Source organism: Stegostoma tigrinum, chromosome 37, assembly GCF_030684315.1.
Source record: "Stegostoma tigrinum isolate sSteTig4 chromosome 37, sSteTig4.hap1, whole genome shotgun sequence".
Lineage (NCBI taxonomy): Eukaryota > Metazoa > Chordata > Chondrichthyes > Orectolobiformes > Stegostomatidae > Stegostoma > Stegostoma tigrinum.
The window spans coordinates 9,913,138-9,940,497 of record NC_081390.1 but is presented as its reverse complement, the minus strand read 5'-3'; the positions used below and the strand labels follow the sequence as shown (position 1 = coordinate 9,940,497).

General features: G+C 43.5%; 1 protein-coding gene across 1 annotated transcript in view; it reads left to right on the top strand.

Annotated features, from left to right (window-relative positions):
* The window catches only part of LOC125467627 (rho GTPase-activating protein 22-like), a 305,993-nt gene that overhangs the window by 48,713 nt on the left and 229,920 nt on the right, over window positions 1-27,360 (top strand). The window contains exon 3 of the mRNA XM_059640302.1: window positions 19,043-19,130. Within this exon, the coding sequence (XP_059496285.1) occupies window positions 19,043-19,130 (88 nt within the window). The remainder of the gene's footprint in view (window positions 1-19,042; window positions 19,131-27,360) is intronic.

Here is a 27,360-nt window from a genome sequence, read left to right as displayed (position 1 = left end):
ACAGTTTTTCTATTGATTCATGGGGTCAATGTGTGATTTGTTCAATCGGTATGTGCAATTTCTGTGTCTATCAAAGACTCCTGGCAATTTGTTACGTATTAAGTTCAGGAATGACAAATTTTCATCTTTTGACTACCAACTTTGCTTTTAGGGATAGGTTTTAAAAACTTCAATTTGCGTAAAAACAAGCTGACAATCTCTGATGTTGCAGAGTGAAGGGTATGTGGCAGTGTAGTGGTAATCTCACAGGATTGTTAATCCAGATTCAAGGTAATGCTCCAGGGTTCTGGGTTCTAACCCCACAGTTAATTCAATTAGTATTAGTTGTAGAATTCTCTGTGAGAGAAAGCTGTTTTAAGTCCAAGAAAGAGCGATACACTTTTAAGGCATTGAGGGGTATGGGAAGAAAGAGGGAAAATGGCATTGAAATACAGGATCAATCATGATGACATAAAATGGAGGATCAGGATCAAAGAGCCAAATGGCTTAACCCTGCTCCTCATTTCTAGGCCTATGTTTCAGAAGATAATAGACATTTGGGAATCCCACTACCTGCAAGTTCCCCACCAAGTCACACACCAAAGAACGGAAATTGCAAGAGAAATTTGGCTGGTTTGGCAGCAACTTTAGAAAGAGAGAAACAGAGTTAAGGTTTAGAGTCCAGGGACCTTTCTCAGAACTCATACACCATCGTGATTTGGAAGTATATCATCTCTTATATTGTCACTGGATCAAAAACTTAGAGCTCCCTGACAGTACTCTTCGAAAACAGAGACCACCACCATCAGTTCATGGCTGAATACTGATGGGCAACAATCATTGGTCAAGTCAGCACAGATACACTTCCAAGAACAAATTTAGAAAAAAGGTATTTTGAACATACATGAAAAAGATGCATGACCCTTGGATCCGTGTTTTAATACTAGTGAATTACGCTTCACCCTTTGCAAAGCAATGCTGGAGTCAGAAATAGTCCCAGAACTGAAATCGTCATGTGCTGACTAGCTCACTGCATGACTGTTCTATTTTATAATAACACTATGTTTTAGACTATCCAACTTCAAGAAAAAAAAATCAATAAATAATGGTTGTGTATGGAAATGAAAGTACTGATCATAATGAGGCTTCAATCTTATCGGCTTCAATGTAGTCAGACAAAGTTTTTGATCCTAGATAATAAAATGTGAGGCTGGATGAACACAGCAGGCCAAGCAGCATCTCGGGAGCACAAAAGCTGACGTTTCGGGCCTAGACCCTTCATCAGAGAGGGGGATGGGGAGAGGGAACTGGAATAAATAGGGAGAGAGGGGGAGGCGGACCGAAGATGGAGAGTAAAGAAGATAGGTGGAGAGAGTATAGGTGGGGAGGTAGGGAGGGGATAGGTCAGTCCAGGGAAGACGGACAGGTCAAGGAGGTGGGATGAGGTTAGTAGGTAGATGGGGGTGCGGCTTGGGGTGGGAGGAAGGGATGGGTGAGAGGAAGAACCGGTTAGGGAAGCAGAGTCAGGTTGGGCTGGTTTTGGGATGCAGTGGGTGGGGGGGAAGAGCTGGGCTGGTTGTGTGGTGCAGTGGGGGGAGGGGACGAACTGGGCTGGTTTAGCGATGCAGTAGGGGAAGGGGAGATTTTGAAACTGGTGAAGTCCACATTGATACCATTAGGCTGCAGGGTTCCCAGGCGGAATATGAGTTGCTGTTCCTGCAACCTTCGGGTGGCATCATTGTGGCAGTGCAGGAGGCCCATGATGGACATGTCATCTAGAGAATGGGAGGGGGGGGGGATATGGTTTGCGACTGGGAGGTGCAGTTGTTTGTTGCGAACTGAGCGGAGGTGTTCTGCAAAGCGGTCCCCAAGCCTCCGCTTGGTTTCCCCAATGTAGAGGAAGCCGCACTGGGTACAGTGGATGCAGTATACCACATTGGCAGATGTGCAGGTGAACCTCTGCTTAATGTGGAATGTCATCTTGGGGCCTGGGATAGGGGTGAGGGAGGAGGTGTGGGGGCAAGTGTAGCATTTCCTGCGGTTGCAGGGGAAGGTGCCGGGTGTGGTGGGGTTGGAGGGCAGTGTGGAGCGAACAAGGGAGTCACGGAGAGAGTGGTCTCTCCGGAAAGCAGACAGGGGTGGGGATGGAAAAATGTCTTGGGTGGTGGGGTCGGATTGTAAATGGCGAAAGTGTCGGAGGATGATGCGTTGTATCCGGAGGTTGGTAGGGTGGTGTGTGAGAACGAGGGGGATCCTCTTAGGGCGGTTGTGGCGGGGGCGGGGTGTGAGGGATGTGTTGCCGGAAGTACGGGAGACGCGGTCAAGGGCGTTCTCGATCACTGTGGGGGGAAAGTTGCGGTCCTTAAAGAACTTGGACATCTGGGATGTGCGGGAGTGGAATGTCTTATCGTGGGAGCAGATGCGGCAGAGGCGGAGGAATTGGGAATAGGGGATGGAATTTTTGCAGGAGGGTGGGTGGGGGGAGGTGTATTCTAGGTAGCTGTGGGAGTCGGTGGGCTTGAAATGGACATCAGTTACAAGCTGGTTGCCTGAGATGGAGACTGAGAGGCCCAGGAAGGTGAGGGATGTGCTGGAGATGGCCCAGGTGAACTGAAGGTTGGGGTGGAAGGTGTTGGTGAAGTGGATGAACTGTTCGAGCTCCTCTGGGGAGCAAGAGGCGGCGCCGATACAGTCATCAATGTACCGGAGGACGAGGTGGGGTTTGGGGCCTGTGTAGGTGCGGAAGAGGAACTGTTCCATGTAACCTACAAAGAGGCAGGCATAGCTGGGGCCCATGCGGGTGCCCATGGCCACCCCCTTAGTCTGTAGGAAGTGGGAGGAGTCAAAAGAGAAGTTGTTGAGGGTGAGAACGAGTTCAGCTAGGCGGATGAGAGTGTCAGTGGAGGGGGACTGGTCGGGCCTGCGGGACAGGAAGAAGCAGAGGGCCTTGAGGCCATCTGCATGCGGAATGCAGGTGTATAGGGTCTGGACGTCCATGGTGAATATTAAGTGTTGGGGGCCAGGGAATTGGAAGTCCTGGATGAGGTGGAGGGCGTGGGTGGTGTCACGGACGTAGGTGGGGAGTTCCTGGACCAAAGGGGAGAAAATGGAGTCCAGATAGGTGGAGATGAGTTCGGTGGGGCAGGAGCAGGCTGAGACGATGGGTCGACCAGGGCAGGCAGGTTTGTGGATTTTGAGAAGGAGATAGAATCGGGCCGTGCGGGGTTGAGGAACAATGCGGTTGGAGGCTGTGGGTGGGAGGTCCCCTGAGGTGATGAGGTCGTGAATGGTGTTGCAGATGATGGTTTGGCGCTCGGGTGTGGGGTCATGATCGAGGGGGCGGTAGGAGGTGGTGTCGGAGAGTTGGCGCCTGGCCTCGGCGAGTAGAGGTCAGTGCACCATGCTACCACTGCGCCACCCTTGTCTGCGGGTTTGATCGTGAGGTTGGGGTTGGAGCGGAGGGAGCGGAGGGCTGCCCATTCTGCGGGGGAGAGGTTGGAGTGGGTGAGAGGGGTGGAGAGGTTGAGACGGTTAATGTCTCGACGGCAGCCCCTCTTCCGCACCTACACAGGCCTCCTCCCACTTCCTACAGACTAAGGGGGTGGCCACGGGCACCCGCATGGGCCCCAGCTATGCCTGCCTCTTTGTAGGTTACGTGGAACAGCCCCTCTTCCGCACCTACACAGGCCTCCTCCCACTTCCTACAGACTAAGGGGGTGGCCATGGGCACCCGCATGGGCCCCAGCTATGCCTGCCTCTTTGTAGGTTATGTGGAACAGTCCCTCTTCCGCACCTACACAGGCCCCAAACCCCACCACTTCCTCCGGTACATTGATGACTGTAACGGCGCCGCCTCTTCCTCCCCAGAGGAGCTCGAACAGTTCATCCACTTCACCAACACCTTCCACCCCAACCTTCAGTTCACCTGGGCCATCTCCAGCACATCCCTCATCTTCCTGGGCCTCTCAGTCTCCATCTCAGGCAACCAGCTTGTAACTGATGTCCATTTCAAGCCCACCGACTCCCACAGCTACCTAGAATACACCTCCTCCCACCCACCCTCCTGCAAAAATTCCATCCCCTATTCCCAATTCCTCCGCCTCCACCGCATCTGCTCCCATGATAAGACATTCCACTCCCGCACATCCCAGATGTCCAAGTTCTTTAAGGACTGTCTCTGCCTCCCTAACCGGTTCTTCCTCTCACCCATCCCTTCCTCCACCCCAGCCGCACCCCCATCTACCTACTAACCTCATCCCACCTCCTTGACCTGTCCGTCTTCCCTGGACTGACCTATCCCCTCCCTACCTCCCCACCTACACCCTCTCCACCTATCTTCTTTACTCTCCATCTTCGGTCCGCCTCCCCCTCTCTCCCTATTTATTCCAGTTCCCTCTCCCCATCCCCCTCTCTGATGAAGGGCCTAGGCCCGAAACGTCAGCTTTTGTGCTCCTGAGATGCTGCTTGGCCTGCTGTGTTCATCCAGCCTCACATTTTATTGTCTTGGAATTCTCCAGCATCTGCAGTTCCCATTATCTCTGATACAAAGTTTTTGATCCTTCTGGGAAATGTGTCTGAAAGGTAACATTCTCATCCGATTCTTCGTGGAACAACAAATTCGAATGCCCATGGGATGAAATGATCATTTTTAACATTGTCTGAATTAAATCATTCTTTATGTGTATGTTCTGTATCATGGGTTTCAGAACCTGAAATGGGAACACATCACTGACCAACAACAACTCAAATTAAGATAGCAGCAACATCCCATGGAATTTCAAATAGGCCTGGTGAAATTGGGCCAATTAGGAGAAATTGAGGAAATAGAGGCAAGATCTTTGATTAATTTTGTCTTTGCTCTCTCTGTGATAGGGCAATCCAGTTAATCCTACTATCCTACTCCCCTGCTATTTAATCACAGTTCAGGACATTTATTTTTCATTTTCAAGTATTTAAGTATTTCAGGTATCCCTGCTCAAAGTTATTCCTGTAATTCTTCCACCACTCTTCTCGAAAGCGCCTTCCATATTACAAGACCTCTGCTAAATGTGTTTCGCGCCTTTGATTATATTTTTGAACAATTACCATAAAGTTGTCCTCTCTTTGGTCAAACAGTTCAGCTGGCAAAATAATAAGAAATTCGGAAATTCTTTGGGCAATGTGATGGTGCATTATGTGTTTAAGGAAGTGATGCTTTATGTGGGTTACTGTCTTATTAAACTAACAACAAAGTTTGATATGAATGCTTCAAAAGATGAGTAATTAGGAGGGTGACCAGAAGATGGTTTGAAAAAATGAATTATACGGAGGCAAAGATGGCACAGAAGTTTGGATGTGCAGGGAATATCTTACAAAGAGAGTTTGAGTATGTTGGGCCTGTTTTCACTGGAGTTTAGACGAATTAGAGGCAGCTTTATTGAAATTTGTAAGATTCTTGGAAGACTTGACAGGATAGATGTAGAAAGGTTGTTTTCTTACTGCGAGAGTGTCTAGGGCATAATCTCAGAGTAAGGGGTGGCCCATTTAAAATAGAGATGAGGAAGGATTTCTTCTCTGAGTTAATGAATGTGTAGAATTCATTACTTCAAAAAGCTGACAAGGCTGAGTCGCTGTGCATATCCAAGTCTGAGACAAAGTCAGAAGTCAGACAACATCAGGTTATAGTCCGAGATAACAAGGTGTAGAGTTGGATGGACACAGCAGGCCAAGCAACATCAGAGGAGCAGGAAATATGGCATTTTGGGCCTCAACCCTTCTGCAGAAAATCAACAGTCCAACAGGTTTGTTTGAAATCACAGCACTGCACTGAAAGCTTGTGATTTCAAATAAACCTGGTGGACTACAACCTGGTGTCGTGTGAGTTCAAATTTTGTCCACCCCAGTCCAACACCAGGACCTCCACATCAAGGCTGAATTTTAATGAGTAAGGGAACCAAGGGTTATCAGGATAAGGCAGGGAGCTGAAGTTGAGGATTATCGGATCAGCCATGTTCACAGTGGATAGTAGAGTAGACTCCACAAGCTAAGTGGTCTACATCTGCTCCTAGATCTTGTGGTCTTGAATCTTATTAATGTGCAGGAGGGACACCCATTGTGTCTATTCAGCAATTGTTTCTAGTTCGTGCCTTCCTCCACTCTAACATAGAAATGTCAGGTGGAACCCTGTGATCTTCATTAAAGATTAATAATTCTCAGAAAGCTTCTTCTCACAAGTCGTTCTGAAAAGATGAAAGCAATTGTAAGTGCGTGTATTATTGAAGTCACTGTGTGATTCTTCCCTCATTCTGTGATTAAAGGGACATGAGGACTTAGCACAGATTTGCCCTTGCCTAACTGTCTCTGCATATTTTGCCATCTGTAACTGAGTGTGAGATACCTCCACGTGCCTCTTGTATCGCATTGCTCCTACGTGAACATCGATCTGACTGTGAGGTTTGTAACTGTACCACAAGACTGTCCTGAAAAATCTGCTGCTTATTAATGTCCAAGGGAGCTGACTATATCTAAATAGCTTTAATTATAAAATCCAAAATATAAACAGAACATCATGGACCAACAAGAAATTTTGCAGGAATTAGTGAAAATTAATTACATGCTTCAGTAATGATCTCCTATCATGTGGTTTGCTGCACCAATTTAGTGACGAATGATATTTTTGCCTTTAACCAAAGGTTCATCTCAGTATAAATGACGTATAAGCAGAGCCTGACTGTGTACACTATATTCAACTGCTTGGATTTGGTGGACATTTCACTAGTCCTACCAAGATAAAATTATAACCAGTTTGATGCCTAACGACATGAGGTCTGAAATGCTGATAAACCCATTGAGACTATAGGTACAAGTCGGTTTCACTTAAACATTTTATAACAAAAATGATTGAGCTGAGTGAGAAAAGTAACAGAAGGATCCAACTGTTTTACAAAATCCAATGCTCCTCGTGACCTAGAGTCGTAGAAAAGTATAACATGGAAACAGACCTTTCGGTCCAACTCATCCACCAGATATCCTAAATTAATCTAGTCCCATTTGCCAGCACTAACCCATATCCTTCTAAACCCTTCCTATTCATATACCCATCCAGATGCCTTCAAATTATTGTAAGTATACCAGCCTCCACCACTTTCTGTGGCAGCTCATTCCATATGTGCACCGCCCTCTGCGTGAAAACATTGCCCCTTTGGGCCCCTTTTAAATATTTTCCCTCTCACCTTAAACCTATGCCCTCTAGTTTTGGACTCCCCTATCCTGGATAAGAAAAAAACTTTGACTGGTCATCCTAACCACGCCCTTCATGATTTTATAACCTATATAAGATAACTCCTCAGCCACCAGGGTCTTCAGGTGTAGTTGCACTATTCTTCAACACATCCTGTACGTAACACACACCATCTTGAATTCAGTCAATTATTTCGGTTTCCCAGTCTTTTTCAAAAATAATACTTTATGGACAGAAATATCGGCCTCTATCGATGTGCAAACCATAATTGTTGTCATCAATGGGTGCTGTAACTAAGGAAATAATGCCAATGAAACACTAATAAAAATGGCTAATGTGGGGTGAATCCAGAGATGCTTCTTTGGTATTGGCACCATTTAATGCAGAAGCCAATTCGGTTCCTGGAGGGGATTTCTACCCAATAACCTTCCTTCCTTTGTCATGGTTCTTGCTTAATGCTTTCTGTCAATAATTTCCACTGGGAGTTGCTTTGTCAACATTTCTATTTTTATGCCAGTGTTGTTGGCTGGGCCAGCAGATGTTACCCAGCGAGTTTTGAGAAGATTTGTAGCTCGGGTTGAGGTTCTGGATGTGAGTTTGCTCGCTGAGCTGGAAGGTTAGTTTTCAGACATTTCGTCACCATTCTAGGTAACATCATCAGTGAGCCTCCGACGAAGCGCTGGTGTTATGTCCCGCTTTCTATTTATCTGGGCAGGTTTCCTTGGGTTGGTGATGTCATTTCCTGTGTTGATGATGTCATTTCCTGTTCTTTTTCTCAGCGGATGGTAGATTGGCTCCAAATCAATGTGTTTGTTGATGGAGTTCTGGTTGGAATGCCATGCTTCTAGGAATTCTTGTGCGTGTCCCTGTTTGGCTTGTCCTAGGATGGATGTGTTGCCCCAATCAAAGTGGTGTCCTTCCTCATCTCTATGTAAGGATACGAGTGATAGTGGGTCATGTCGTTTTGTGGCTAGTTGATGTTCATGTATCCTGGTGGCTAGCTTTCTGCCTGTTTGTCCAATGTAGTGTTTGTCACAGTTCTTGCAAGGTATTTTGTAGATGATGTTCGTTTTATTTATTGTCTGTATAGGGTCTTTTAAGTTCATTAGCTGCTGTTTTAGTGTGTTGGTGGGTTTGTGGGCTACCCTGATGCCAAGAGGTCCGAGTAGTCTGGCAGTCATTTCGGAAATGTCTTTGATGTAGGGGAGAGTGGTTATGGTTTCTGGGCCCGTTTTGTCTGTTTGTTTGGGTTTGTTGCTGAGAAATCGGCGGACTGTATTCATAGGGTACCCATTCTTTTTGAATATGCTGTATAGGTGATTTTCTTCTGCTCTGCGTAGTTCCTCTGTGCTGCAGTGTGTGGTGGCTCGTTGGAATAATGTTCTAATGCAGCTTCGTTTGTGGGTGTTGGGATGGTTGCTCCTGTAGTTCAGTATTTGGTCCGTATGTGTTGTTTTCCTGTAGACGCTGGTTTGAAGTTCCTCATTGATGTTCGCTCTACTAGATAAATTAGAAAGCAGGACATAACACCAGTGCTTCATCGGAGCCTCACTGATGATGTTACCTAGAATGGTGACCAAATGTCTGAAAACTAACCTTCCAGCTCAGCGAGCAAACTCACATCCAGATGTTACCCATTCCCTAGTCTCCCTTGAAGGTGATGATGAGCTGCCTTCTTGTCTCTCATAGAAGGCTGGCCCAGATGATTACCCAGTGGGATTCGCAGAGAGTTGGTAAATTGGATGCAAAATTGGCTTTGTCATAGAAGACAGAGGGTGGTAGTATAGGGGTCTAATTTTGACTGGAGGTCTGTGATCAGTGTTGGTATGCAAGGATCAGTGCATCAATATCTGTTGTTCCCATCCAATTCATTTGAATGGATTACAAAGTAGGGGGTCTGACCAGTAGTCTTTAGTCAACGTGAAAATTGATGGAGATAGTAGGAACTGCTGATGCTGGAGAATCTGAGATAACACGGTGTGAAGCTGGATGAACACAGCAGGCCAAGCAACATCAGAGGAGCAGGAAAGTTTGACATTTTGGGTCAAGACCATTCTTCAGAAATGGGGGAGGGGAAGAGGATTCTGAAATAAATAGGGAGACAGGGGAGGTGCATAGAAGATGGATAAAGGAGAAGATAGAGTGAGAGGAGACAGACAGGTCAAAGAGGCAGGGTTAGAGCCAGTGAAGGTGAATGTAAGTAGGGAGTTAGGGAGGGGATAGGTCAGCCCAGGGAGGACAGACAGGTCAAGGAGGCAGGATGAGGTTAGTGGGTAGGAGATGGGGGTGGAACTTGAAGTGGGAGGAATGATTAGGGAGGCAAGGATTAGCTGGGTTGGTTTTGGGATGTGGTCAGGGGAGGGGAGATTTTGAGGCTTGTGAAGTCCACATTGATACCCTTGGGCTGCAGGGTTTCCAAGCAAAATATGAGATGCTGTTCCTGCATCTTTCAGGTGGTGTCATTGTGGCAATGCAGGAGGCCCAGGATAGACATGTTGTCCAAGGGGTGGGGGGGGGGAGAGTTGAAATGGTTCGTGACTGGGAGGTGTCATTGTTTGTTGCGAACTGAAAATATGTGTTCCACAAATTGATGGAGTTGTGATGAGTGAGGAAGCTTGTCAAAGATACAGCAGGATACATAGATCAGTTGGAAAGTTAGGTGGAGAAATGGGGGAGCAGATGGGCTTTAACTCTGACAAGTGCATCATGAGACGATACATTTTGGGAGGACAAATGCAAAAAGAAAGTATACAGTAAATGGCAGGGCCCCCTAGGAGCATTGATATGCAAAGGGATCTTGTGTTGCAAGTTCATAGTTCCTTGAAAATGTCAATACAAATGGATACGATGGTAAATGCACCTATGGAAAGCTGCCTTATCAGTCGGGGCTTCGAGTATACCAGTTATCTAGTCATGTTGCAGCTGTTTAAAACGTTAGGCCACATTTTGAGGCCTGGTCACCACACTACATGATGGACGTGGAGGCTTTGGAGAAAATGCAAAAAAGATTTACCAGAATGTTGCCCAATTTAGAGGTTACTAGCTATAGGAGAGGTTGGACAAACTTGGATTGTTTTCACTAGAGAGTTGGAGGTTAAGGGCCGACCTGAAAAAAGTATATAAATTACAAGGGGCATAAATGGACAGATAGTCAGAATCTTCTTCCCAGGGTGGAAATGTCAAATACTGGGGGGCATAGGTTTAAGATGAGCAGGGGTAAAGCTTAAAGTTATGCAAGTCAAGTATTTTACACGGAGAGTGTTAAGCACCTGGAGCGCACTGCCAGGGGAGGTGGTAGAAGCAAATACATTGGCAATGTTTAAGGGGCATTTAGACAGACACATGAACAGGCAGAGAATAGAGGGATACGGGCCACATGCAGGTAGATATGATCAGTTTAGAATGGCATAATGGCCAATACAGACATGGTGGGGCGAAGGGCCTGTTCCTGTGCTGCCCTGTTCTATGTTCTGTATTTCTGAGTGAAGATGGTAAGTGACTTGGAGGGCAACTTGCAATTTGTCAGCTCAAACCGGAATATCTATTCGTTAACTTGACTTTCTAGCAGAGGTGATAAATTGAGCTTAGAAAATGTAAAAATTAACTCTAATATATCACCAAATGTCCAAGTAGCTGGTGGCATTTACAGAAGCAAATTGCTTGTTTATCCTATCAATGAAAATACCTTAACAAATCCAAAATAACAAAAGGAAATGATAAACATGGTGCCATTAGCTAGAGCGCAGTGGTATTGGATGGTGGTGAGTTTGAATTATTCATCTGAATGAAAGGGAAGAGGTCCTGAGGGGAGATGATGGCCTAGTGATGTTATTGCTGGACTGTTAATCCAGAGACCCATATAATGCTCTGGGGTCCTGGGTTTGAATCCTACCACAGCAGATGGTGGAATTTGAATTCAATAAATATCTGGAATTAAGAGTGTAATGATGACTGTGAATCCATTGTCAATTGTCAGGAAAAACCAATGTGGTTCACTATCCTTTAGCGATAGAAACTGCTGTCCTTATGCAGTCTGGCCTACATGTGACTCCAGACCCACAGAAATGTGATTGACTCTTAGCTGCCCTCTGCGCAACAAGGGATCAGCAATAAAATGCTGCCCTAGCCAGCGACACTATCATCTCATGAATGTATTTAAAAGAAACTTGCAAGTGGCGTTCCTATGGATTTGCTGCCGTTGTCCTTCTAGATGGTAGTGTTCATGAGTTTGGAAGGTGCAATGTGAGGATCTTTGATGAATTTCTGTTGAGCACCTGATAGGTAGTAGCAGCAGGACATACTGAGCGTCGGTGGTGGAGGGAGTGGATGCTTGTGGATGTGATGCCAGTCAAGTGGGCTGCTTTGTTCTAGATAGTGTCAAGCTTCTTGAGTGATGCTGAAACCGTACACATTCAGGCAGGTGAGGGGGTGGATATTCCATCACACTCCTGACTTGTGCTTCGTACACGGTGGATAGGCTTTGGGGAGTCAGCAGGTGAGTTATTTGTTGCAGCATTCTAGCCTTAGATCTTGTACCCACTTTATCTATATGGCTCAGGTTCAGGTCAGTGGTAACCCCCCGATGAGGATTCAGAATGTCAAGTGCAGATGTAAGATTCTCTCTTGTTGGACATAGTCACTGCCTGGCATTTGTGTGGCACAAATGTTATTAGCTACTTGTCTACATCTTACTGCACTTCAGCATGGCCTGCTTTATTGTCTGAGGGGTTGTTAATTGTTCTGGACTTTGTGCAATCATCAGCAAACATTCCCACTTCTGACTTTACGATGGAGGGAAGGCCATTGATGAAGCAGCTGAAGATGGTGGGCCCAGTACACGACCATGCTGAGATGACTGACATCCAACAACCAGAGTTGTCTTCCTTCGTGCTAAGTATGATTCCAACCAGTGGAAAGTTTTCCCTAATTTCCCATTGATTCTAGCTTTCCAGGGCTTCTTGATGCCACATTCAGTCAAAGCCAGCTTTGATAATAAGGCCAGCCACTCTCACTGCGCCCCTAGAATTCGGCTTTCTCATCCATGCATGAACAAAATCTGTAATGAAGTCAAAAGCTCAGTGGCCCAAGCAAAACTCACCCTGAATATCAGTGAGCAGGTAGTGTTAAGCACGTGCTGCCTGATAGCACACTGATGACGCTTTCCATTACTTTCCTGATGATCAAATGTAGACTGTTGGGGCCTTTTGAATGGCAAGGTTAGAATTGTCCTGCTTTTTGTGTCCAGAACATAACTTGGCCATTTTCCACATTTTATATTGATGCTAGTGTTGTATCTGTATTGCTATCCTGGAGCAGCTTGGCTACAAAAATAGGAATTGCTGGAAAAGCTCAGCAGATCTGGCAATATTTGTGGAGAGAAAGCAGAGTTAATGTTTCGGGTTAAGTGGCCCTTCCTCAGAACAACTTGGCTAGATGCACAGGAAGTTCTGGAGTACGTGTCTTCAGTATTATGTCCAGAATGTTGTCAAAGACCATTGACTTTGCAGTATTCAGTGTCTTCAATCATTTATTGATATGACATGGAATGAGTCAAATTGGCTGGGAGCTGTAATGTGGGGTCTCCTGGAGCAGGCTTAGATGGTTCATCTACTTGGCATTTCTGGCTGAAGGTTGTTGTGAATACTTCAATAGTGCCATATAGAAGGAGGTCCTTCTGCCCAGTGGGACCCTGCCAGCTCTTTCAGGGCTTTACAATTAATGCCACTCCCCTGCTCTTTACCCAGAGTCCAACAATATTTTTCCTTTATAAGTGTTGCCCAATTTGCCTATCGACAGTTATGATTTTAATTGCTTCCAACGCTCTTCCAGGGAGTGGATCTGAATAACAGCAACGTGTTCCATGAACTTCTTTCTCCTCAAATCACCCGTGTTTTCTTTTTTCAACGACCACAAATCTTTCCCCATCAGTTAAAACAGTTCAACTAATGAATCAGAACCGTATATATATAATTTATATATAGATATATAATATATATATATACTTATCACTGAACTATGGAAAATACAGTGGACATGTTTTGTGTTTTCTGATCAATCTATTCAGTGATATTTTTATATAGCATGGAGCTCTTCTGGCCGAGATGTTGGGACACTATCACTATGCCACAACAGCTACACAACAATGTGGTATTATCTGAGCTTGAAGTACTTATTTTAAATGGATTTTTGCCTCAATTACATAACAACAAAGAAACAAGAATAGTTTGAATGCAATTAAACAATCATTTGTCAATACTAATATTGGCCTTCCAGTTATTTATCCTGTAGAATAGAACAGAAATTTATCGCTGTACCTTATTTTACATGAAAAATACATGAAAGGTTTTCTAAGTTGCCCCACCATGGCACCTATGTCAGTGACATAAGTCATACATCATAATTAAAACAAAGTAAAATTAAGAAAATATTCATCGCAGTTAACAGCTCCTGAGCTCGGGGAATGCCGATTGAGGAACAATGGAATACCCTGATGATGCAGCTGGAAAGCTTCTGCTAACGAAGGCTGCCATGCCAGGCCGAGACCACGAATCCTGGATGAGCCTGAATGCCGAAGGCGAAGAAGACCTCCACGGGTATGAGACCTTCTTGCCAGGACAATGCTGCCACACCATGAGATTGCCATACTGGGAGACGGCCTTTCTCCTCCTTCAGGTGCCTGGGTCTAGCTGCGGACCTGGAGCCACTGTTGTCTTAAAAAGATCCCTGGATCCTTTAGATTTCTGAAACAAGGTCCCGACCTGAAACAGCAACTTTCCTGCTCCTCTGATGCTGCCTGGCCTGCTGTGTTCATCCACCCCGCACTGTGTTACCTTGGATCCTCACATCTGTTTTAGCTCCTGCATGTATTAGCAATGTGCTTAGCTTCATTTTTTTTCCTTTATTCGTTCAAGGGATGAGGGTCGCTGGCTAGGCAGCATTCTTTTATCCATCCCTAATTGCCCAGAGGGCATTTAAGATTGCTGTGGATCTGGAGTCACATATGCCAGACCACGTAAAGGACAGTATGTTTTTCCCCAACAATCAAGAATGGATTCATGGCCATCATGAGATTCTTAATCCCAGATATTTATTGAATTCAAATTCCACCATCTGCCACGGTGGGATTCAAACCCAGGTTCCAGGTTAATATGTGGGTCGCTGGATTAACAGTCCAGCGATAATACCATTATGTCATTGCCTGCCCATATATGTAGTTCAGTGAACATGTTCAAACCAGAAGCTGTTACAGACAATTGGCTATTCCAGTCTTTCCAGCTGAGACTCACACACTCACTTGCTCACAGCCATTTAGTAGCAATAAGCATATGAGGGATTATGTTTGAGAAACCCATGATTACTTCAAATTGATCATGATGTTTAGCTCTCTCCCACAGCAACAATTCCACAATGTGATTCGCGAAAACTTTAAGCACGATGTGAATCTTGCTGACAAACACACATTCAGAATAGCCTCCAAATGGGTACCCTTGATCCTGATGGAATTTACCCGAGCAATCCATGGGCCTGTATTGTGTTGCATGTGACTGTAATGTTAGCTCTGATTATGTGGTTCTAAAGATGGTGTAATTATTCATGTTGGCCATTATCCTGTAAAGCTGACAGCAACATCTGGAGTTTTCACATGTGCAGTTCAACAAAAAAAAACTCAGCATTTTGCAAATCCCTGTTCCTCTATTGGCTACACTATCAAAGTCCACCTCGTTAGTAATCTTTAGAAATCGTGGAACTGATTTTTAAAAAAATCTTTTTACATCATAATTATCACCACTTAATCCTTCTGTAAACATTACACTCTGTTCCTTAATGGTAATGCAATTGAACATGTTATTATGTCAGAACAAGTGCTGAATTCTTTTCTATTTGTGTGTTATCAATTTTTTCTGTTGAGAATTGGAGAATTCATATTTTTTCATAGAACAAAGTTACATTATTTCAATTCGAAATGTTTTGCTATAGTCTTGGTTTTGCTTTTCGTCAATCTCCATTGCATGTTGGGCATACAATAGAGTAATGAAGATCTACAGTGTAGTAAAAGAAACTTTGGCCCAAGTTTGCACCAGTTAAAAACAATCACTTTACTATTCTAATCCATGTTCCACTATTTATCCCAAAGCTTTGTACGCCTTGTAAGCATATACTTCTCAAATTTTACGTAACTGAAAACGTGTAGCAAGTAAGTTCACCTAAAAAAGACAATTGCCCATCTACCCGATTAAGAGGTGAATTGAGTTCAGTTGTCATTCACTGAGAATTCCTACAGCTTTGTTGACATCTGGACAGCTGAGTCACGATCTTCATCTCATCCTTGATCACCTATTAGACCCCTTGGGTCTATGTGTCATGTGTAAAGGTGCCACAGAGATGAGGCATTTCCAAAGTTTGATCCTCAGGCTATGTTGAGTTAGCTAACCAAGCTGTATGTGTTACAGCACTATTGACCTCAATACCTTTGATCAAGGAATTGGGTGAAACAAAATCATGATCCTGTGTGTGCACCATTTAACATCAGGTAGAAAGGATTATTGTAAGACATGGCCAGGATTGAGTTCAGACACAACATTTATGCATGCACTTGCAATGCCAATGTGTACGGGCCTAAGTGCTGGAAAATGGGATGAGAATAGTGAGTGGTTGTTTTTGGCTGTGGCAGTTGTCTGGGGCTGAAAGGCCTTTTTCTGTACTCTAGACCTTTGTGACTCTATTGTTGTGCTCTACATGATTAAATAGCCTGTTAACAACACTGTCAGCGACCAAGGTGAAGAATGGCCACTTTCTGGCAACCCAAAATAGGTCTAATTGGCAGCACAGCTGAATTTGTTCAGAAGAGAGAAATACGTAAAGACATGAAAAACTCAATAAAAATACATATTTCATACAGCAATATTAGCACTATATTCATCACACAAGCATGGTGTCTCACTTCACATGAACTGCAGCAGCTCTATCTTTAGAAAATATCCTCTCCTTGCTAGGCAGGATAATAAAGCAAAGTGCTGGGATAATTTACAAAGGGTAAGGGCATTAAGGGTTATGAAACTGAAGCAGGTAAATGGAGTTCAGATACTGATCAGCTATCGTTCAATTGATTAGTGAAAGACTTTCAAGGGTGACTCATACTGTTCACCTTAAACTAGTTCAAACTAAGCCAACTGAAGACATTTCGCATTATTTAAGAGTAAGTCACACTTTAACCACATTTTTTGTTGCTCTTTTGGTTATTTTTATTTGCTTTAAAAAATATTTATAACAGTAAGTGTCCAAGTCAGAAATCCACTGGCCATATGTCTGCATTTGTCAAAGTCCACTTACTCAATATAACAGATAATGGTAGGAAGCTCTATTATAGATGAGGAGAAGATACTTTTGCTAACAGCAGGATTTATATGCTTCTGATGAAATACTTTTTCATTAACATATATCACATACTGCTTTTCTGGAGAAATCTTGCTAAGTCCGTAATGGCTGCCATTTTAGTTTAACAATATCAGCACTAGACTTGAAATTAATTTGTGGTTTCAACTTGATGGGCATAGATTCTTATTAAAATTGGCTTTATGCATCAATTATGTTGATCTAACAATGATATCTAATTGAGAGAGCAGGGAGACCTTAGAACTCATTTTAATATTAGGTGGTTCAGTAACTTTTTAAATTTTTATGTCCATCCTGTGACCTGGATGAATCCAAACAGAAAGTGAGGAGAAATATTGAGTTCCTTTCTGACCTTGACCTGACTGGGATTTCCTACTTGTCAGTATTGTGTTTAAATTGGCTAAGGCCCAGTTTGAAACTCCCTGTTTTTACAAGGGCGTTACTTAAGTATACCAAGTTTTAAAAAAACAACATAACATTTGCAAATCTGCAAAGTGACATCCCTTAAAAAAACACACTTGAGCACCGGTGATCAATTCCAGTGATATGGATGACTCAGGCAGGTAGCAATCTTCCCATAGTATTGAGATCTTACCCTTTCTCCCACTATATCAATGTTTGAATCAAAGAGGAACAGTCCTAATGTCCTCTTTTGCATACTTTAATACTGGCAGTCTATGGTAAGCCTTCTTAATTTGTTTTCAACCTGAGACAAAAATGTGTGGATTAGGGATAGGCTGGGGGGCAGGTTTGGGTAGGAAGCTCTTCGGAGGGTCAGTGTGGGCTTGATGGGCTGAATGGCCTGCTTCCAGAGTATATAGATTCTATGATTAGCTATCTGTTGATACCCAAAACAGATAAGTCAAATTCGTCAGTTGTCTGCCTTTAAAATCAAGAATCATTGCATAAACCAAAGCCAAAACAACACTGCTTTGGTCACTAGTAGGTGAGCAAGGACAGCTTGTTACATATCTCTGCAATTTGCTTTAAATATTTTCATAGGATGGGATTCAGAATTCAGAAATATGAAATCACATGTTCTCTTCACTCCAAAAACAGTAATTTGATGCAAACTAGGGGCAGACATTTTAAAATAAATCATGTTTCCTTTTACTAAATCCCTAATAATCACTGAGGGGACTGCCTGTGCCATAACTAATATGAGCTCAATCGTAGAACAAGGAAGGGACTGTTCACACAATAATATTTCAAAGCAGTCCTGGGATTCACTTAGTTCTGAAACAGCTCACACTTTTCTACTGAGTTATTTAAATAAGCAAGACTTATTTGAGACACAGATATTACAGCATATGAATATGTTTGAAAACCGTGAAAGCCAGTTATCGGCAATGAGAACTATAACTCAAGTTTGATGGCTTTCTTGCCGATAACAGAACCTAGGTATGAAAAAAGTGACTTTCTCAATGACGTTCCCAATAAAGAAAGTTTTGGACCTCACTGTATAAGACTTCCAACCAAATCAACAAAATATCTTTCTCTTGATTTTATTTGTGGATCCAGGCTTCAATTCGTTAAGGTATGCTTCTAATTTTTATTTTCATTGGATGCATTATTAAGATTTCTTCTGAAGCTAAACTAAATACCCACTACCTCAGTGCCACATGTAACTGAGATGAGCTTCCCAATGCATACCCGTCACATTGCTAAAACCAACTACCTCCATTACTCTCTCATCCAACATAGAAACCCTTATCCAATGCTCATGCAAGACATTTGGTCACACTTTAATTGGTTGTCCCATATCCATTACAGTTTTCGGCTGAGATTGAGAGATGCAATCTAAAGGTAAATTGCTGCAGAAACTTGGCAAATCTGACAGTATCTGTGGAAAGAAAGCAGAGATAAAGTCCAGTGGACAAGTTACAATGTTAACCCCACTTTCTCTCCACAGAAACTGCTAGACCTGCTGAGTTTCTCCAGCAATTTCTGTTTTTGTTTCTGAAGTTACCTAGTCTTTATTAGCTACAAAACCCACTCCAGTTACAAATATGCATTCCAAAATTTATGAAATAATCAAAACAGGTGCAAAGAAAATTTAGACAACCAAAAGGAATAACTTTCAGTCAATCCACATTAGGATTCAATTTGTGACATTGGCTTAACTGGACGCAGGTCTCTTGTTCCGTTTCATTATGAAATTCTTCAGTATTTGATCTTCCTTCTTCTGCATCAAACTACTAAAATCCAGGCTTTATTAAGCTTTATTACCTCCTCTCCACTTCACTACCTCCTTGAAATGCATCTCTTTGTCTAAACTATGAGTCATTTGCCCTAATGTTGCTTCTTGTAGCTCAATGAAAAATGCTGTTTTATAATGTACTTGTGAAACTTCTCAAGCTCTATAACAGTAAGTTATTGATTTTTTTCTTTTTAGTTCAGCAACTCAATATTTTCTTGCCATCAAACACTTCGCTTTTCTCTGCCCCACAGGGTTCAATTCACCTGCAAGGGAGTCAGGTGAATGAATTCACAGCCAACCCTGAGGAACCTGGCAAACACCTGTTTGAAATTGTCCCAGGTAAGAAGACAAAGTCTGCTCTAGCTGCCTGTTGGTGCCCTGTTTCATTTGCCCACTCAGGCAAAAGCTTCCAATAATTCATTCATTTGCCATTTAACATGGTGTGTAAATGATATGAGACTAACATTACATTTCAAACAATTTCAATGACTGAACAACATCTCTAGTATGATGTTGGACATGTGTATCACTGGTTCAGAATATTGTTACGACAGCGTGTAAGATGCAGATTATTTTTATAATGAAGGGTGTATAATGTGACAAATAATTTAATTTATTTCCCCAACTGAACAAATACCTGGCTAGGGATTGTGGATAAAATACTTACAAGCTTTCATCTTGCCGTGTTTTATTTGGTCTGACATTCGTATTCCTCTTCTTCTTGAAATGCTGTCATTCAGCCATTCCCAACCCTTCGTTCCCAATTGTTGTGGACCAGACTAAGAAGGCAGCCCAGGCCCTAACTACTTTTCTTTATTTTAAAGATAAATGTCAGGTGCAGTGTTTCAGATGGTCAAACTACTTGATGCTAAGCAAAACACAATTTAATCAAACACTGTAGTTAAATACAATGAAAGAAAGAGGAACTTGAAATAACTCAACTCTATTGGAAAATTTAACAGAATAATAGATACGGTAATTATTACGAATTAACTTTTCCAATGTAGTAACATCTCATGAACACACCCTTGGCAAAAGGCACATTCAGAAAACAGATTTTATCTAACCTGCAATCCAGCAGTCCAAAAAGAGAAGCTCCCATGTTTTGGTTGTAATCGAGAGAAAAGGGAGAAATAGCTTCCACTTCTTCATGACCTTCAGCAGGTGCTGCTGAAAACTAAAAATCCCTGGTCTGTGTTTCGAAGCTCGACTACACCCGCTCAGGCTGCTTCTATTGTTCCTTTTTTTAAAAGAAAAAACCCAAGGCTTCACAAGTTGCTTATCTTCTCATAGACTGCTCAGCACCTGTCCCCCAATTTCTTTCCTTAAAGGAAACCTGAGCAAAACACACCTCTTAAAGCCACAGCATCATCACACAACCAACTCAGCGATGTGAAGAATATGGAGCTATCACTGGAATTCACCAGCTTACTTCCCCAACCTGACTAGCATCCAATTTCCCAACCAGATTGTGGACAGGAGGGGTGGGTATGGTTTGTTCTGCCATAAGCTTTGGTAAGAATTCCATCTTCATTCCCTCCGCGTGTTGCAAACTATGAGATGTAAGCGATCGAGGTTTGGTTAGATGTAAATTCCAAGCTCTGCACCATTTTTTTTCCCAGAATGGCTGCCTTGATTCGGAAGTTATGCATCAAGCTACATCTAAGCTATTAGCCAGTCAACCAAAATGAGTGACAAAGAACAGGTTCAAAATAAGATTTCACTCCACAATCATGTGATGTAATTAATGCAGTGTGTAAAAGAAGTTCAGGTGTGCAAGGTACATTTGAGAAAATGCTATAGACAGTAGAGCGGCGACTGTAACGGGATTTACAGCCACATTCGAGGAACCCTAACCCGACATAGATCAGTAGGTGCAGGTCAGGTAGGAGATTAAAATGTTAAAAATGTGAAACAGGATTTCAGCCTGCCTCAGGCAAACACACTTGTGGTAGAGGAAGAGGAGGGGAGTGTAAGTAAGAGAGGGCAGCCAATCAGCTCCTATCTTTGAAATGTGGCGTCCTGCACCACAATTTGACCTTCACAGGATTTTAATTCTTCCAACTTATATCTGTGGGTTGCCCAGGCCTCAGGAAATTCGACAGCTAAAAGGAGGTGCTAAGGGCTAGATGCAACAGGTCTTTGCAACATGGCTGGTTGGTCATCATGTGCAGAGGTGTCTCTCCAGGTCCAACAATCCAACCTCACCTTCATGATCCCTCATGGAACGCCCTGCCCCTGCAGCCCCTTCTGCATCATTAACCCCCAGTGTTGAGTGGCCTCAGTACGGTCCTGAGCGAGTCCAGTGCAGACTTGTGGCAGCAGCATCAGAGGCAACTTGGGCTCCCATCAGCTTCTGCATCATCGACGTGGTCCTAGCTCTGACTCACGGCCCCCGCAGTGAGGGCATGTTTGTGTCAGTGTGGTACCCAGTGGCGTCAGCATTGGTGAGGTCCAGCAAAGATTCATAACAGCGAGGGCATCGGTTGAGGTGAAATGGCACTGAAGAGTAATAGCGAACATTCCAGTGGTAGCACAGTACAGGGACTTGTGCCTGGCCACCAGGCCCATGTCGGAGCATTTAACAAGAAGGATTGGAAAGCTGACCACTTTTTATTTCTTTATCTTGCTTCTTTTTATATTCTATGTTTTAGTTTATTCTCTCTGTTTTAAGATGGCGCCAAAGAGTAGTGACATTCTACAACACTTTCCATTTTGAAACAAAGTGCTCATGACAATAAATAAAACAAAAAAAAATTCTGAGTTTCCTAGCCGGTCTCCACAACATTACTCCAGGATCTTGGATACTCTGCCTCAGTTACTCCGGCAACCCCCAAACCACAGCATTACCTCTCTGCAATCTCTGGCTTGATAAACATGAAACCCACGAGCGTCCAGGCTAAACCTGTCAATCAGGCTACTTTGTAGATTGGGAATTTGGTTTTAAAATACCATGCATTTCATGGGTATTGAGCCAGGGTGCCCTAACTCTAGCTGTCACCCCACAGCTCAAATACTTTGTGCTGTCAAATACCGGGACCCTGCTAGTAGAGAAGGTTAAGGGACCTCCATTGTCCTTCATTTAGTGCACAACTACTACAAAGTTCGTAGATGAGCACTTGAAATGTCATAGCTTTCAGAGCTATGGACAAATTGCTGGAAAGTGGAATTAGTGTAGATAGGCCAGCACAAACTCAATGGGTCAAAGGGCCTCTTCTCTGCTGTATGACTCTAACTCCAGCTGTGGTTCTACCAATTGTGTCACAGATAGAAAGACATCAGTTTTCAGACTTTGCCCTTACTGGGAAGTTAAATCCATGTTGAAAGTCAAGGTTACAGATTCATGAGATGTAGAGCTACCTCAAACTGGCTTGACTTTGTATTGGGATAACACGTTGTAGAGCTGGGTGAACACAGCATCAGCAGTTCCTACTATCTCTGACTTTGTATTGAACTCTGTTTGCTTTTCAATGTCAAACATATCGTAAATGTAAGAAGCTTTGGTATTTGAGGCTAACTTGAGGACAGACATCTCAGAGATGTGTTGGGGTTGTACTGTGGCTCAGTAGTTAGCACTGCTACTTCACGGCGCTGGGGATCCAGGTTTGATTCCAGCCTCGGGTAGCTGTCTATGGGGTGTTCGCGCATTGTCTGTGTGGCTTTCCTTCGGGTGCTCTCATTTCCTGCCACAGTCCAAAGCTGTGCAGGTTAGGTGGATTTGCCATGTTAAATTGCCCATAGTGTCCAAGGCTGTGCAGGCTAGATGGGCTAGGCATGGGAAATGCAGAGTTACAGGGATAGAGTGGGGTTGGTAGGTCAGTGTGGGATGCTGTTTGAAGGTTTGGTGTGGACTTGATGGGCTGAATGGCTGGATTCCACACTGAAGGGATATAATGAAGCTAAATAAATGCTTCAAAACTCTGGCAGCAAGAGTCATGCTGTCTTCAAATGAAGCTAAAGAAATGAAGTAAGCCCTGAATATCTCATTCACCTACTGCCCTCATTTTTTAACCTCTGCTGGTTCTGGCTAACTGCTTAAGTCAACTGTTGCATGGAAATTGTGCCCATCAACCAGCCTTGACTGAACGTCACCCAACCCCATTACCATTTGAGATTGTTTACCATTTTTTTACTTGTGGCATGACAGTGTCAGACTATGTGGCAGAAAAAAAGAATACAGGCATGGACTATTTTCTAAATGTTGAGAAAATTCGTAAAGCAGAAGTACAAAGGGATCTGGGAGTGTTGGTCCAGGATTCTCTAAAGATTAACTTGCAGGTAGAGTCCGTGATTAAGAAAGCGAATGTAATGTTGTTGTTTATCTCAAGAGGGTTGGAGTATAAAAGCAGCGATGTGCTTCTGAGGCTTTATAAAGCTCTAGTTAGGCACCATTTAAAATACTGTGTCCACTCTTGGGTCCCACACCTCAGGAAGGACATACTAGCCCTGGAGCGTGTCCAGCAGAGACTCACACGGATGATCCCTGGAATGGTAGGTTTAAAGTATGATGAACAACTAAGGATCCTGGGATTGTATTCATTAGAGTTTAGAAGGTTGAGGGGAGATCTAATAGAAACTTACAAGATAATGTATGGCTTAGAAGGAGTGGACGCTAGGAAATTGTTTCCATTAGGCGGGGAGACTAGGACCCGTGGGCACAGCCTTAGAATTAGAGGGGGTAAATTTAAAACAGAAATGAGACGGCATTTCTTCAGCCAGAGAGTGGTGGGCCTGTGGAATTCATTGCCACGGAGTGCAGTGGAGGCCGGGACATTAGATGCCTTCAAGGCAGAGATCGACAAATTCTTGATCTCACAAGGAATCAAGGGCTATGGGGAGAGTGCAGGGAAGTGGTGTTGAAATGCCCATCAGCCATGATTTAAATGGCGGAGTGGACTTGATGGGCCAAATGGCCTTACTTCCACGCCTATGTCTTATGGTCTTACGGTCTTATTCTTGTAGGCAAACTTTCGCCTTGACTTCCTCAAGAGTGTTGATATTTTTATTGCTCTTGACATGAGATTTGTGGTATAACATTGGAGGTAAGGCTTTTGTTAAGACTTCCACAAACCATGATTTCCCTTTCAAATCTTTCTAGAATTTTCTTCATCTTTGAAAGTGGCAAAGTAATTCCATAAGACATCAGGATGTAGAGGTGCTGGTGTTGGGCTGGAGTTGACAAGGTCAGAAATCACATGATACCAGGTTATAGTCCATATGGAAATAGATTGTATATTTATATATGTTATAAATCTGTCGGACTATAACCTGGTGTCATGTGACGTCAGACCAGAAATAGGCCACTCACCTCTTCTAATCTGCTCCAGCATTCAATGAGATCATGGCTAATCTAATAATATTCAATTCCAATTTTTCTGACTTATCCCCAGAACCTTACTGATTAAAAATCAGTCCATCTGAGCCTTGAATATACTTAATGGCCCAGCCTTGACAATTCTCTATGGTAATGAATTTCACAGATTCTCTATCTTCTGAGAGAATAAATACTTCCTCATCTCTGTCTTAAATGTGCAACCCATTATCCCAAGATGATTCCCTCGAGTCCTGGGCTCACCTGTGAGGGGAAAGAACCCTTCTGCATCTGCCCTGTCAAGGCAAAAACTGGACGGCATCAGTTTAAGGTGAGAGGGAAATGATTTAAAAGTTGGCAGCGCTTTTCTATCATTTTATGATCAGAAGTGGGAATGTTCACTTATAGCTTCACAGTAGACAGTTCTATTTACGATTCCTCAGGTAATGAAACACAGCAAGATGCAGACAAGTCAGGCTTGGGTTCAAAAGTGGTGAGTGGCAAGTGCAATTACAAAGCAATGTCCTTTTACAGTCTAAGCACCTCCCCTGGAGCCCCATAATCCTAGGTGTCAGGATTGATCAAAATTTCAATTATGTCAGTTACAAAAACACTGGCTACTCAGGTTGGTCAGTAAGTGGTCCACTCCCTGCCTCTTAAAACCCTCTAAACAACCTGCAAAATGCAAGCCAGAAATGAGATAGAATACCTTCCACTTTCCTGGATGGGCCCAGCTCCCACAACTCTCAAGAAGCTTGACAGCATCCATATGTTGGACTTGATCAATATTCATCCAGCGGTCATTATCTGAAACCTCCATTCTATGCAATGCCAGTGCACAGTGGTAGAAATGTAGTCCATCTGCACTTCACTAAGATTTTTCTAGCAGGGTCTCCCAAACTGGTGACCATGAGCCCCTAAAAGTCTAAGGGCATCAGGTGCATGAAAAGACCACCACCACCACTACATTTCTGAAAGTGAGACACTACCCCGACTTGGACACACTTTGCCTGGGCATAATCCCAGAACTGGCAACTCTACAGCTCTGAGGGTGTGGTTTCACCACACAGACTGTTCACAGTTCAACAAGGTGGCTCACCTTCTCTGTGACGATTAAATATTTAAACTTCGGTCTTATCAGCGATGCCCAAATGCCAAGAAGGAACATAATGAACATTAAAAGCACATTAATTGCAAAGGAGAAGCAGGTTCATAGTTTCTTAAAGGTGGAGTCACACGTAGACAGGATAGTGAAGAAGGCATTTGATATACTTGCCTTTATTGGTCAGTACATTGACTATTAGAATTCGAACTAGAATTAAAATTAGCTGTATGCTACATGCACAGGAATGAGTGCAGTGAAAATTTTACAATGTTGTGGTGCCATTTTAGGTACAAGACACCGGGGTACAGATGCTTACATATTTGGTACAAAATTGAAAGAATAATACATAAAGGTCCAGCATGCAAATAAAACAGGGAAAAGAAGGATTCGAATTACCGCCTTTTCATCCAAGTCCATGCCAGCATCTAGCCCCACGACTCCACCAGGCCAAGTCTCCAGACTGTGCCAGGCTTCAAAACTTGAAGCCTTGCCTCAACTCTGGGACTTGCCTCCCTGCAGTGCCTTCCAGTCCAGGACTTGCCTCACCTGCCTGGGCCTCCAGTTGGGGCTGGTCTCCGAGACTCACCTCCCCATGTCGGCCTCTGGTCTGGGACACACCTCTGGGCCTTTCCTCCCATGTCGGCCTCTGGTCTGGGTCACACCTCTGGGCCTTTTCTCCCATGCCGACCTGGTCTGGGTCACACCTCTGGGCCTTTCCTCCCATGCTGGCCTGGTCTGGGTCACACCTCTGGGCCTTTCCTCTCATGCCAACCTGGTCTGGGTCACATTTCTGGGCCTCTCCTTCCGTGCCAGCCTCGTCTGGGACACACCTATGGTGGTCTCTGGTCCAGGAGTCTCCTTCTCCATTCCTCTCAAATTAAGTTTAAAGCTAGAAGTTTGAAACAAAGAGAGGAAAAAGCAAAAGAATAGAAGGAGCAGAGGAGACCTGGTTGAAGCTGCCTTCTTAGGAGGTGTTGAGTATAAGAGTTGGGAGGGTCATGTGTAGCTGTACAGGACATTGGTGAGGCCACTTTTGTAATACTGCATTCCGTTCTAGTCTCTCTACTGTAGGAAATACATTGTTAAACTCAAAAGGGTTCAAAATAGATTTATAAGCATGTTGTTTGGGTTGAAGGATTGGAGCTATAGGTAGAGGCTAAATAAGCTAGGGTTATTTTCCTTGGAGCTCTAATGTTTGAGGGGTAACCTTATAGAGGTTTATAAAATCGTGAGGTACGTGGATTGGGTGAATAGCCAAGCTCCTTTACCCAGAGTAGGGGAGTCCAAAACTAGAGAGCATAGATTTAAGGTGAGGGGGGAAAGATTTAAAAGGAACCTAAGGGGCAACTTTTTCACACAGAGGGTGGTGTGTGTATGGAATGAGCTGCCAGAGAAAGTGGTGGAGCTGGGTTCTGAATGGATACATGAATAGGAAGGGTTTAGAGGGATATGAGCCAAATGCTGGCAAGTGGGACTAGATTTATTTAGGATATCTGGTTGGTATGGGCAAGTTGGATTGAAGGGTCTGTTTCATGCTGTACAGCTCTATGACTCGAACTGGAGCAATTAGAGAAGGGTTGCTTGACATTGCTTGTCAAGAAGTGTGAGAGACTGAGATTTGTGCAAAAAGCATTGATGCTGTGCTTTCATAACCGTTTCTCTATAACCTTTCAGTACTCCCCTTTCAATTCTTAAAAAAAGCCACTGGGTCAATCAAACACCTTCTTTCTCATCAGGTGTCATGTCAAAAATCTGATCAAATCAGTTTTTATGTCATAAAAACTATGTTTCAACATAATGCTTGTAGATTGAAAATGAGGCAAAGAAAGGGGATCAAAAAAACATTTAAAATAGCAAGTTTGCAGACAACACAAAGATTAAGAGTGCTGCAGATAGTAAAGAAGATGATCAAAGGGTACCATAGTGTATAGATAGGCTGGAGACTTGGGCAGAGAAATGTCAGATGGTGTTTAATTCGGACAAATGTGAGGTTGATGCATTTTAGATCTAAAGCAAGAGGGAAGTGCACAGTAAATGGCAGAGCCCTTGACAGGAAAAGAACTTAGAACAAAATATTTTGTCTATAAACTTTGCATGTTCTATTCCTCTGAATATGCTGACTCTATACAAACTGACCATATTTTTCAATTTAA